At 44.0% G+C, this 12,894-nt stretch overlaps 1 protein-coding gene and 1 long non-coding RNA gene across 3 annotated transcripts in view; one reads left to right on the top strand and one right to left on the bottom strand.

Annotated features, from left to right (window-relative positions):
• LOC136175192 (uncharacterized) overlaps positions 1-5,281 on the top strand; it is a 43,424-nt gene extending 38,143 nt beyond the window's left edge. Inside the window, exons 4-6 of one of the 2 annotated variants that reach the window (XR_010664438.1) lie at positions 2,241-2,520; positions 3,433-3,535; positions 4,816-5,281. This is a non-coding gene — a long non-coding RNA (uncharacterized lncRNA). Of the gene's footprint in view, positions 1-2,240; positions 2,521-3,432; positions 3,536-4,812 lie in introns of both variants that reach the window. The other variant, XR_010664437.1, reaches the window with a different exon arrangement.
• The window catches only part of JAML (junction adhesion molecule like), a 29,284-nt gene that overhangs the window by 5,721 nt on the left and 10,669 nt on the right, over positions 1-12,894 (bottom strand). Inside the window, exons 6-8 of the mRNA XM_065945508.1 lie at positions 7,607-7,719; positions 5,667-5,904; positions 2,291-2,429 (exon numbers count right to left, since the gene is read on the bottom strand). Of these exons, the coding sequence (XP_065801580.1) occupies positions 2,291-2,429; positions 5,667-5,904; positions 7,607-7,719 (490 nt within the window). The remainder of the gene's footprint in view (positions 1-2,290; positions 2,430-5,666; positions 5,905-7,606; positions 7,720-12,894) is intronic.

The raw sequence follows: 12,894 nt of genomic DNA, 5'->3' as shown, positions 1-12,894 counted from the left end.
CTCCCAGCCGGGAGGACAAGCAGAATTAACCCTGCAAACACCCAGGGCTGGGAGCTCGGGCCCCTTCCTTGCCCCTTGGCCTTTGATCTCTTGACCATCTGCCTTCTGCTTTTGCTACTGAATAGCCTTCCATTTTTCTACTTTGGCCTAAAGTACAGCTAAAAACAACCAGGGTTAAAGCTAGAAGGGAATCTGTTTTTTTGTCTCAAAGTGTAAATGTTTTAATCATATTTCCTGATTATAAAGTTGTATGCTCTGATTGTAAAATAATTCAAATAATACAGAAATGTAGACAGTCTGAAGTTCAAGTTCCAGTAAACCTCCTACCCTCACAGGACCCACCTTTTCTTTTCTCCCAAATAGCACTATTAGTATTTAAAAATTATCCTTCCAAACTTCTCCCAATGCATTAGTATACTCACACAGGATATATTTAGTATACGTGCTGCTGAAGTGAGAATTACATAATTTGCTTTTTTATTAAAATAAGATCCTACTATACATGGTATATTACTTCTTGGACATCTTTCCCCATCATCACATACAGGGTTGAGCAGCATTGGATCATTACCTTTCTGACAGGCACTGACAATGATTTCAGTTTTTAATTATAACCTTTGCTACAGCAACCATGTTTATGCACAAATCTCAACACATCCATCTGATTATTTCTTAGAATAAACAGATACATAGACGTGGGAGTTCTGTCTTCATTTTGAGAGACACTGAGGTCCAGATCAGGGAAGTGAGCTGACAAGGAAGCCATACTGTCTAACTCTTCGTTCTGTGTTGCCCACCTGCCCAGAGCAAAGACTTTCAATTTCAAAACCAAGTCAGAAGGCCCCTGAGGAGTCAAATGCAAACCTAGCAGATACCAGCAGTTTCTGTACGATCCATGTCCCATGGGGAAAGGAGACCTAAAAGTCAGCTCTACTCAGTCTAAATGGGGGTTCTTGCCCCTTGACACTATTTCAAAAGGAGAGTCAATTTGCCCTAGCAACATAGTTCATCAATAGTTGGATAAACAGAAGGATATGGCCCAGCCAAAACCAGTGAAACGCTAGTGTTCATGCCAGAGGATCTGCCAATTTCTGAGATACTAGGAGAACTTCAGGTGGTGCAGCTGGTAAAGAATCTGCCTGTTCAGTGCAGGAAACAATCCCTGGGCCGGGAAGATCCCCTGGTAGAGAAAATGGCAACCCAGTCCAGAAAACCCCACGGACAGAGGGGCCTGGAGGGCTATAGTCCATGGTGTCGCAAACAGTCAGATACAACTCTGAGCATGCATGTACAGAACCTCAAGCCTTTAAAAATACATTCCCTAAAAATAATTTAGGACCTGAGGCTGTCCATCCAAAAGTAGCTTCTCATAATTAACATGTGGTCCTTCAAATAAAGTCACTGACAACCCTCAAAATCGTAGCTTCTCTAAAAAATGTGTATGTGCCATGGGTAATCCAAAAATCATTTCTCTCAGGCATTGAACAGCACCATTATGGTTCTTGCATAAGATTTATACTCTTAATTATGTTCTACTTGGACAAACATTTGTAAGTCTTTGTAATCTTATAAAATGGTGATGATGTGGGAATGTGTAAGGCTTTTCAGGACAACAAGGAACAGAGGAGGCTTCACTGGTGGCTCAGTGGTAAAGAATCCACCTGCCAGTGCAGAAGATCTGGGTTTGATCCCCGGGTCAGGAAGATCCCTTGGAGAAGGAAATGGCAACCTATTCCAGTATTCTTGTCTGGGAAATCACACGGACAGAAGAGCCCTGCAGGCTACAGTCCATGGGGTCGCAAAAGAGTCAGAGACGACTTAAGAGACTGAACAGGGAGCAAAGGGGGTGGGGTCACTGTACGATGACATCTAACACGATTACCCCAGATGATGGCTAGTTTAAAACACTCCCTTCTGGGCTTCCCTGGTGGTTCGCTGGTTAAAAATCCTCAAGCCAATGCAGGGGACACAGGTTCGATTCCCTGGTCCAGGAAGATCCCACATGCCATGGAGCCATTAAGTCCATGCACAGCTATGGAGCCCACTGGCCGCAGCGACTGACGCCTGAGCGCCGAGAGCCCAAGCTCGGCAACAAGAGGGGCCACTGCAATGAGAAGCCCACTTGTCGCAACTAGAGAAGACCCACCACAATAAACAAACAACTCTTTCTAAAAATAAATAAAACACACCCGTCTGTGAAAATGGTACACATAGGGTCTTACCACTCTCTTCCACTTCAGGCTAGAGGCACCTCAGCCTCCCCGTCCAAGAGATGGGAGCAGCCCCATACCTCTTATTTCCGAAGGCCCTCTTCACAATCAGTATCAGAACCGGAAGCAGCAGGATGGTGGCGCAGACAATCCCCACGATGATCACCAGCTGGTTACCACCCAGGATCTCTGGTCTGAGGACTCCCGGGGTCACCAATGCTTGGGAAAGGAGAAGAGCAATGACAGAGCCTCAACATTCCAGAGAAGAGCTGGGAGCCTCACCAGTTCTATGCCAAGCAGCAACAGCCAGGTCAGGAAGTAGGAGGAGAAGGCCAGGCTTCACCCCACATGGAAGCACTGGTACTCCAGCTGACCTCTTCACATTGAGAACCAGCCTCTCCCACCCCATTTTACCCTTAAAATATATATGAAGGTGGGTGGGTAAACAGAATATCACCTGACCTACAGTAGAGTTTCCATTTACATTAACAATTCTATCTTAAAATGTGGTTCACCAAATGACACAAATAACAGATATGTTAGAGGCTGCTGACCTTTCTATGGTGAAGTGATTGTTTTCAAAGGTATCTAGGCTACAACACAGCCCCACAGTCATGATACCAAGCACGACATTTCCATCCATCTATATAGCACCCTTCACCCATTTCCTCAATTCACTCTGAACACATTTATCAAACATCTCCTGAGTGCCAGATAGTACTAGGCGCAGAAGATACAAATAACACCAATTATTATTGGTGTAATAACACCAATACCAATAATGCATGGTCTTTGCCCCCAAGGAGGCGACAGTGTGCGCGGAACACCACACACTGCCGTGGGTGCCAGGAGAGCAGCCCACATGGGGGCAAAGCACTGAGAAACGTGCGCCCAATTCTATGGGGGCAGAACCTGAGAATCTGTCAGCAAGTTTTAAAGTTTGAGTCTGAAAGGAACTATCAAGGATTTTAGCAAACAACAGGAGAAGGATGAGGGTGGGGGAGGTAGGGACATTATACCCAAGGTCTAGGGGCTTTAGCTTCAGGATGGTGCTTGGAGAAACTAGCAAGAGGGCCATGGCTCTGGGTCAAAGGTTGCATTTGAGGGCCTGATGGGGAATGAGGCTGGGTAGATAATAGGATCTAAGTCATGAAGGACCTTAATTATCTTGAGGAATTTGTTTCAATCTTTTGTTTTGCTTTGTTTTTTGTTTTTTCCGTAGGCGATGGAGAAGACATCAAAAGACTGTAGGAAGCTCGGATTTGTGATTGAGAAAGATGGCACTGAGGATGAGGAATAGTGACTAAGAGTGAAAGCAGAGACTGGTGAGAGGATTACAGTCTAAGACAGACAGACAGTCAGAATAAGGGGATGGTGCCAGATAAGAAAGAAGACAGATCCACAGTCAGTAGTAGAAATGACAGGACTTGTTGACTTCTTAGACTGGGGGTCCTGGGAAAGGGAAAAATCAAGTACAACTCCCAGGCATCCAGTTGGATAATTGTGTAGATAGCAGTGACATCAACTGAGGTTGGAGAGATGGGCAGGGGACAGGTGTGAGTGGTGGATTTAGATTATTTGTGTTTGAGTATTTGTGGAAAATCTGGGTGGAGTTCATATACAGAGACAGATGGATAGACGGATGGATGGACGGATAGATAGATAGGTTGTGTGTAACAGAATATGTTAAATGCATACAGAACGTGGTGTTCAATACCACTGGGGTAGGGAAGGTCCAGGATGAACAGCTAGAGCACCACTGGGGGAGAGGGAGAAGTAGAAGACCGCTTGCAGAGTGCTATGAGTTAACGGAAGATGAGACGAGATCCCGAGTTCAGTCCTTCAGTAAGCTATCTGGCTGTGTCTAGAGAGAAATGAATAATGTATCATGACGAAAGTCGTGCAACTCAGAATACACTAAAAATATTGAGTTGTACATTTTAAAAGGGTGAATTGTGTGGCATGTGAGTTGTATCTCAATAAAGCTGTTTCAAGAAAAGGTAAAACACTGGCTATCTGTTTTACATATGGTAATGTATATGTTTTAGTGCTATTCTCTCCAATCATCCCACCCTCTCAACTCCTCCCACTGAGTCCAAAAGTCTGTTCTTTATGTCTGTGTCTCCTGGAGGGGTGGTGTAAGGAGGGAGGTCGGGGCAGTTCAAGAGGGAGGGGAAACATGTATGCCTATGGCCGATTCATGTTGATGTGTGGCAAAAACCACCACAATATTGTAAAGTAATTACCCTCCAATTAAAATAAATAAATAAATTTTAAGTGAAAGGGGAAAAAAAGAAAAGGTATGACGCAGGGTGAGAGCTAAAGTAGAGAAGGACGCAGGTAAGGGGAAGAGTTGAGTGTACGCATGTGCTTAATGGCAGAAGCCCATGGAAAGTATGAGCTTAAAGAGGCATGTTGTGAGGGTCCTGAGAAGGAGGGGAGGGCACCACCTGAGCACAGGGGCTCAGATAAGCCCCAAAAGGGAAGGGAGCTCAGGATGGCAGGGAAAAGATGAGGATGGGGTAGATGTAGGTCTGTTTGTGGGTGTGGAGGGCTCAGAAGTTGTCTGAGTTCCCATTAATGGCTTCTCTTTCCTGTGAAGCAGAGGCAAGACTTCTGAGAGTGAAGAAAGCCATCTGTCCTGCTTCCCTCTCCATCTGGGATCTTCCGTAATTGACAAGAAGGTGCCTCCATAGACTTAAGTCTCTGGCCAGAGGTATTGAGGGTAGAGGTGTTTCCTTACCCCATCCCTGCCCCCAATCAACCACAGCCAACCCCTGGGGCCCTCGCAAAAGGCAGAGTCCACAGGCCACATCCTGACAGCTAACTGGGTTCTGGTTTAACTTTAACCCCTCATTTATCAACCTCTCTGTAAACACAATTGAGTCTTTACTCTCCTCCTCGCCAATGGCCTTAATACACACTGTTTGTCAGAATAAAGAACCTTGGATCAGAAACTCCCTGTCTTTTTGGTTTTTTCCCCTTCCTGTTTCCTTTGTTCTTTGCTGTCTCTCGCCAGCTCAGGAGCATCTTCCCTTCTACTACAGAGCATAGAGCATCTCCCTTGAAGCCAAGTCAAAACGACCCCAATCCATCTCTGAGCTCCTGTGTCTTTAAACTGGTATGTTACAGAAACCATGGGTGAGGTTTGGCAGAGGGGTTGGTGTTCACTCAGTATTACCTTTTTTCCCTTGACCTACCATCAGGGAAGCACTAGGGTGAGGCAGGCAAGGTGCCTAGGGCACCAAATTTAAGGAGGGATTACTCTCAAGGTCATGCCAGCACAGGGTAGAGTGCTTGGTAAGTACGAGGCTCATCAGGGGCAGGCAGGTACAGGACCTGAGCGTGGTGCCTCCTTAAATTCTGCATCCCAGAAGCCTCTCCAGCTTCACCCTAGTACTGGCCCTGCCAGCAGCTATGCAGTCCCTCCTCCCCGCCTGGCCAAATGTTACATACTTCGGGACTCTTTCAGGATCACTTGCAGCATAGTGGTTTTCCTGAATGTCAGGTTCCCCAGGTAGATACTGCAGGTGTAGTTTCCTCCATCAGACTCCTTCACTCCGTGGAGCATCATAGAGCCATCATTGCGGGAAGTGTCTCCCACCAAGTTTACACGGTTCAGGAAACGGCCCCAGTTCTGGGGGCGCCCCATGGACGTCCTGAGTTTGGGTTGATAGCGCAACACAATCTCCTCCTAGAAGGGAAAGGTAAAATGTATGAGACTAAAGAACTGGGGTTGGAGGGAGCTCTCGGGATCATCATCAGAAAGTGTCAGAAAACACAAAGTCACGGACACACGTGTCCACACCAAACTCCTTGCTGCTCCTTGAGGGCTGGCCTCAGGGCCTTTGCACTTGCTGCTCCCTATGCCTGGAACACTCTTCCCACCTAGACAGACACATGGTTGCCTCCTTCACTTCCCGGAGACCTCTACTCAAATGTTACCTTTTTGGTGAAGCCTCCCTGACCACCTACATAAAATAACAATCACAAAAGCCTACTTTCTTGTTCTCCATAGCTCTTACTATTACCTGACATACTGTGTATATATTTCTTCATTATTACTATTATTATTATTATTTGACTGCATTGGGTGTTAGTTGCCCCACAGCATGTGGGATCTTAGTTCCCTGACCAGGGATCAAACCAGTGTCCCTGCATTGCAAGACAAATTCTTAACCACTGGACCACCAGAGAAATTTCTATTTATTCATTATTTTTCTCCATCTTGATTGTAAGTCTCCCACCAGGGCAGGAGTTTTGAGTGTTCACCATACAACAGACACTTTAAAAATACTTGTTAGATAAAAAAAGTGTCAGAATTTTTCATAAAGGTATATAAATACCATTATTTTTTAGAAGTTTTTAAGAACAGGAAATGAGGATACAGACACAAATATGAATGAAAAGACCTGGCACCTAACCTGTTGTCTCTTGTGATTCAAATTCATAACTCACAAATGTCAACTATCATCCTATGTTCTGCAGTGACTCAGTTTGGTGGATGACATTTAAATATACAATGAGTACCCAGAGGTGAACCTGAAACTACATGTAATTCCCCAGACCCCACCATGAAGCCATCCTTTCTGATCCACTCAGACAGCATGTAGGAATCAACTGAGTATAAATGACATTTTGTATGGATGACCTAGAATATGTCTTCATTTGTAAAAGCTAAATCTTTTCTAAGCTTTGTACCTTAACTTTTACTAATAATAAGTTATGTGGAATGTCTCTCAAGACACAGCTTGACTCATCAGGACATCACCATGCCATAGTTGACATCTACTGGTCTAATGAACTAACCTGCTAATTACTGCTTCAGAGTTCCTGTGAAGAAGCCTCCTCATCTTGGCCTCCAGGACTACTAATCCCAACATTCAACACATTCATGAAGACAAAGAAAATCCCATCACATAAATGGGGTGAAGGGGCGCAAAAGAAAACTCACAAAAATAACCCAAATAAGACAATCATTCCTATGCCTAACCCATTGCTTTCCTGGCTAGGTCACCAAAATCATTCCCCCTTATTACTCCATGAATTCTACAAAAAGGAAAAGGGAGAGAAAGGATAAAGCCAAGATGCAGTAGCCAAGTCATGAACCAATGTTCGACATCACCATGTCCTAGATGCATCTTGACAACCCAAAAAGTTGAGCAGTAGCAACATCTACTTCTTCATCATCTTCATTAGTCATTTTTCCCAACTGGAAGCTGAAATTGCCCAGCCAAGCTAAGAGGCCCAGTTTTTTTTTTTTAACAAACTCCAAAGTCCAAGCCCTCATGAGACCACCATGTGGCACCTGATGCCTAGGTTCTTGTTGTCCCCACTCTGTCCTGACACCATTGGCCAGGGGCTTCTTCTACACAACAAGGGCTTCTCCTCCTTACCTTGGCAGGCTCTCCTGATGAGAACATCCAGTCTACCCTGCTCATGTGCTTCTCTTCTGTGCTGTGGAAAACACATCCCATCTGAGTCGAATCACCCACATGAACCATGAGCTCTGGGGATAAAATGATAAATCAAGTCAAACTTAAAGTATAATCTCTAGAAGCCAAAGAACTTCTGGAGGAGATCACGTTTAGCCAAACATTCTCAGCAGTAACATCAATGTCACCACCACATACTGCAACTTTCCTTCTGTGTGGTCAGAACATTCAGAGGCCAACATCAAACCAACACAATACCCCAAGGATAAGACAGTATCCTCTAGTTGCCAACACACATCAAGTCTGAAGGGTCCCACTGACATCAATAAACACTTTCTGGCTTCTCTTTAATTCCTCTCTCCTTCTCCTTTTCTAGAACTTCTCCCACAAGCCCCAACTTCACTTCAAGCCTGTAACAAAGAACGGAAAACCATGAAGCCCTCCACTTTCTGTTCACCAACTTGGGTACCCACATCTGCTTCACAGAAACAGGAAGGAGAAATAACTCTCATTCTTATAAGTAACCCACTGGCTTTCCCAGGTGAAAAACTGAATCATGGGTGACTCTCTTCAACTTAATTCTTTTACAAGTTGTCTTAGGACTTGCTTAGGACAATTCTGGCTAGACTACAGGTCACAGAACTGCTTGCTAATTAGGGCAAACAACAGACAGTTTTCCTTTTGACTTTTCTGTTTTATTCCCTGCCCCCACTTCCCCACCTGTTCCCCCTTCCCCACCTGCTCCCCCTTCCCCTCATTCTTGGCTTCCCAACTCATAGTCTCTTCCTCCTGCTTATTTGTGTAAATAGTTGATTCCATCATATGTTTACTGCTTATGTCATTTTAAAAAGTTCCTGAAAAAGAAAACAATTAGAAAGATACTTCTGATTTTTCAACAGTGCTCTATATAAACCAACCGCAAAGTCAGTCAAGAAATCAAAGGCAGGATGGTATTTAAGGGAGACACAAGTCTAGGTCTTATTTGGACAGAGTTCCTTCAAAAGAGCATTGAGCAAAGCTCACAAAGCAACACAGTACATCAGCTAACTTTTTCATCCAAATTGTGTCCCTGGGACAACACTAACTTCCCACTCAGCAGGAAAGATGTACAATGGGAGGAAAGCAAAAGAAAATATTATGAACTTGGAGCTCTATGGAGGGAATTATTTTGGAAGTAATAAAAATTAACTCCAAAGAATATCAATAGCAAAGGAAACGCCCTCTAAATCTATGAGTATATCAAGAATTGAACCCTATGTTTTAAATGCAATAATAAGAACTAAATATTCTGAATCTTTCAACACACCAGACATGTGCTAGACACCTAGGTTATCACCTAGTCATTACAATATTTTGAGATATGCACTATTATCCTCCCATTTCACAGAGGAAGAAACTGAATGAGCCCAGCGCTTCATGGCCAGTAAAAGGCAGAGCAGAACTCACACCCAGGCCTGAGTGAAAACAAAGCCCACATGTTCTCACTCCCTTTACTGTTACCACCTCACAGAAGTGGAAAGATGGCTGATTCTAGAGCAAAAGTACAGGAAGTTAACATTATTTTTATTTGTAAGAAAACTGTCTATACAACTGAAATTTGTCTTTCAAATATTAGGAACTTTCTCTAAATTAAAATTTAAAGCCTGTCAGATGTGACTCTAAAACATGGACTTTTAATTATTTCATTATACTCCCTCCTTTCTAGTATCATCAGTTCAGTCGCTCAGTTGTGTCCCACTCTTTGCAACCCCATGGACTGCAGTATGCCAGGCTTCCCTGTCTATCACCAAATCCCAGAGCTTGCTCAAATTCAATTCCATCGAGTCAGTGATGCCATCCAACCATCTCATCCTCTGTCGTCCCCTTCTCCTCCTGCCTTCCATCTTTCCCAGCAACAGGGTCTTTTCCATTGAGTCAGTTCTTCGCATCAGGTGGCCAAAGTATTGGAGTTTCAGCTTCAGCATCAGTCCTTCCAATGAATATTCAGGACTAATTTCCTTTAGGATTGACAGATTTGATCTTCTTTCAGTCCAAGGGACTCTCAAGAGTCTTCTCCAACAACACAGTTCAAAAGCATCAATTCTTTAGCACTCAGCTTTCTTTATGGTCCAACTCTCACATCCATACATGACTACTGGAAAAACCATAGCTTTGACTAGGTGGACCTTTGTGGGCTTTTTCTAGTATCATGGGGCTTCCCTGATAGCTCAGTTGATAAAGAATCTGCCTACAATGCCGGAGACCCCAGTTCAATTCCTGGGTTGGGAAGATCAGCTGGAGAAAGGATAGGCTACCCACTCCAGTATTCTTGGGCTTCCTTTGTGGCTCAGGTGGTAAAGAATCCACCTGCAATGTGGGAGACCTGGGTTTGATCCCTGGGTTGGGAAGATATCCTGGAGAAGGAAAAGGCTACCCACTCCAGTATTCTGGCCTGGACAATTCCAGGGACTGTATAGTCCATGGGGTCGCAAAGAGTCAGACATGACTGAGCGACTTTCACTTTCACCTTCACTTTCTTTCTTTCTAGTATCACAGACCTTCATAAATTGAGAAGAGATCTGAATAGAATAAAAATAACTAGAGTAATGAAGTAATGATGTTGAAGCCGAAACTCCAATACTTTGGCCACCTGATGTGAAGAGCTGACTCATTTGAAAAGGCCCTGATTCTGGGAAAGATTGAAGGTGGGAGGAGAAAGGGATGACAGAGGATGAGATGGTTAGATGGCATCACCGACTCAATGGCCATGAGTTTGAGTAAACTCCGGGAGTTGGTGATGGACAGGGAGGCCTGGTGTGCTGCAGTCCATGGGGTCGCAAAGAGTCAGACAGGACTGAGCGACTGAACTGAACTGAACCGAACTGAATGAAGTTAGGATCCAGAAGTCACCTAAAGCTCACCTACTGTGCCACCTACCACGTGCATGAGTCTCTTCAATAAGAATATTTTCTCTCCCTGAACAATGTATTTTCCAAAATGCTAAAGCAAACTCAAAACATTGTTCAGGCAATTCATCTGCTATGGAAACCATTTTGAATCTTAAAAATACAGATCATATGATTGAAATAATATGCACATGCTTGAGTAACAATTACTTTTGTTCTCTTTATACATCTCATTAACTATTATATATCTACACAGGGTAATTATATAATCTGTGAACACACATATTCAGATGCCTTAAAATCCTTTCACAGAATACAAGGAAGCAAATTCTTTAAAAAAAAAAAAAAAGAGAGAGAGAGAGAAAAGAATAGAAAAAGAAAACTGTCTCTAGCTGTTAAAATAAGAACTATGAGTAAAAGAGTTGAAGTAGTAGAAAGACAGAAGAATTACAAACTGAAGAGTAAACTTCGTGGAGGAAGCTGTACATGAGTTTCCACGTAGGAGGTGATGGCCACCAGGCAAATGGCTAACACTCAGAGCTATTCCCACTCTGGCTGGAAGGAAAAAGTAAATACAAGTTGCTCCACTGGCTAGTGGGGAATATCTGCCTCCCCTAACATTGCTCTAGCCTACTGCATGGACTCAACTCTTAAAATTGCCTCCTTTGGATTTGTTCCCTCTGTGTCTCTTCTAAGCAGGAAAAGGCACGATTTTGTAGGACATGCATGCATGTTCTCAAGATCAGCATCAGAGAACAAAGAAGAAAGGAGTAATTCAAAGATAATCCTTGGGAGACACAGGTAACTGGTTCATTTCTTCTTCCTGGAGAGCCCTAGCTTTGAAATCAAAAGAAAAAAATGCAATTGATAAAAAGTATTAATATGAAGTTAGGAGTAAGGTCAGAGGCCACCTTCCACAATTCCTCCTACCACTTCGTTTTTTTAGAAATCAGATTCAAGTGAGAGATGCTAATTTAAGGATTTCATTCATTTGACGAATGCTTATTGACTGCGTTCTGCATCAAGTGCTGTGCCTGGGGCGGTCCATGGGACAAGAACACAGATGCAGGTGGACAGGGGAGACACACCTGAACAGGTGTGAGGAGTGCGTCACCAGAGAGGAGAGCTGGGTGCTTCAAAGGAGCTCACTGAAAGGACAGACCTAAGCAAGCTGGCTGGGAGTGGGGTCTAAATCCTAGCTCCCGCACTAGACAGCAAGCTCTCCTGAGGCCACAGACGGTTCTCCCATTTCACACTTTTTTGTTGTTGTTTTCTTTTTTTCAATTTTTTACTTTTGGTGGCACTGGGTCTTCACTGCTGTGTGCAGGCTTATTCTAGTTGTGGGGAGCGGAAGCCACTCTCTGTTTGCACTGTGCAGGCTTCTCACAGTTGTGGCTTCTCCTGCGGCAGAGCATGGGCTCTAGGGTGCACAGGCTTCAGTAGTTGTGGCGCACAGACTTGGTTGCTCTGCAGCATGTAAAACCTTCCTGGACCAGGGATCAAGCCTGTGTCCCCTGCACTAGCAGGTGGATTCTTATCCACTGTACCACCAGCCAAGTCCCCATTTCACACACTTAAAGAGTATACCTGATTCTGTGACTTTCAAACTTTTTAAAGGAGCAGAATTCTTTCTTCAAACAAAATCTTACCTGGCAGTCTAAGAATACAACAGAAAAAAGGAAAAGGACTCTGCTGTAGTGGAGGTGGAAACCTGAGGTCCTGGAATGACTAGGTCCTCTATCCCCGCCTGCCTTCTTCTCACCCTCTGTGTGGCCCACCAGCTCCCTTGGACCCTACAGAGCGTGTTTTTTAAAACCAACAAACTACTGAAACTATTTGTAAATAGGAACATGAGGTCCTGGAAATTAGGGAAACCTGCTCATTTCTTTTATATCCCCCAGAACACTTAACATAAAGTGAAAGAAAAGTGAAAGTGAAGTCGCTCAGTCGTGTCCGACTCTGCGACCCCATGGACAGTAGCCTGCACCAGGCTCCTCCATCCATGTGATTTTCTAGACAAGAGGACTGGAGTGGGTTGCCATTTCCTTCTCCAGGGAATCTTCCCGAACCAAGGATTGAACCCTGCATTGTAGGGTCTCCTGCATTGTAGACAGGCGCTTTATCGTCTGAGCCGCCAAGGAAGTCATAGTTACCTATAAAATATGGAGACAACATCAATCTGCAAAATTTATAGGGAGTATCAGGGTATAGTGAAAAGAACATGAACTATGTTGACAGAGGTACCAGGGTCCAAGTACTGGATATGCCATTTAATAAATATATCTCCTCAGGCAAGTCACTTAACCTCTCTAAGCCTCAGTTAACATGTCTATAAAATGAAAAGGAGAACACAGTACTTCCTTC

The sequence above is a fragment of the Muntiacus reevesi genome, chromosome 9 (assembly GCF_963930625.1).
Source record: "Muntiacus reevesi chromosome 9, mMunRee1.1, whole genome shotgun sequence".
NCBI lineage: Eukaryota > Metazoa > Chordata > Mammalia > Artiodactyla > Cervidae > Muntiacus > Muntiacus reevesi.
Note: the sequence above shows the minus strand (reverse complement) of the source record. Positions and strands in the feature narration are given on the sequence as shown.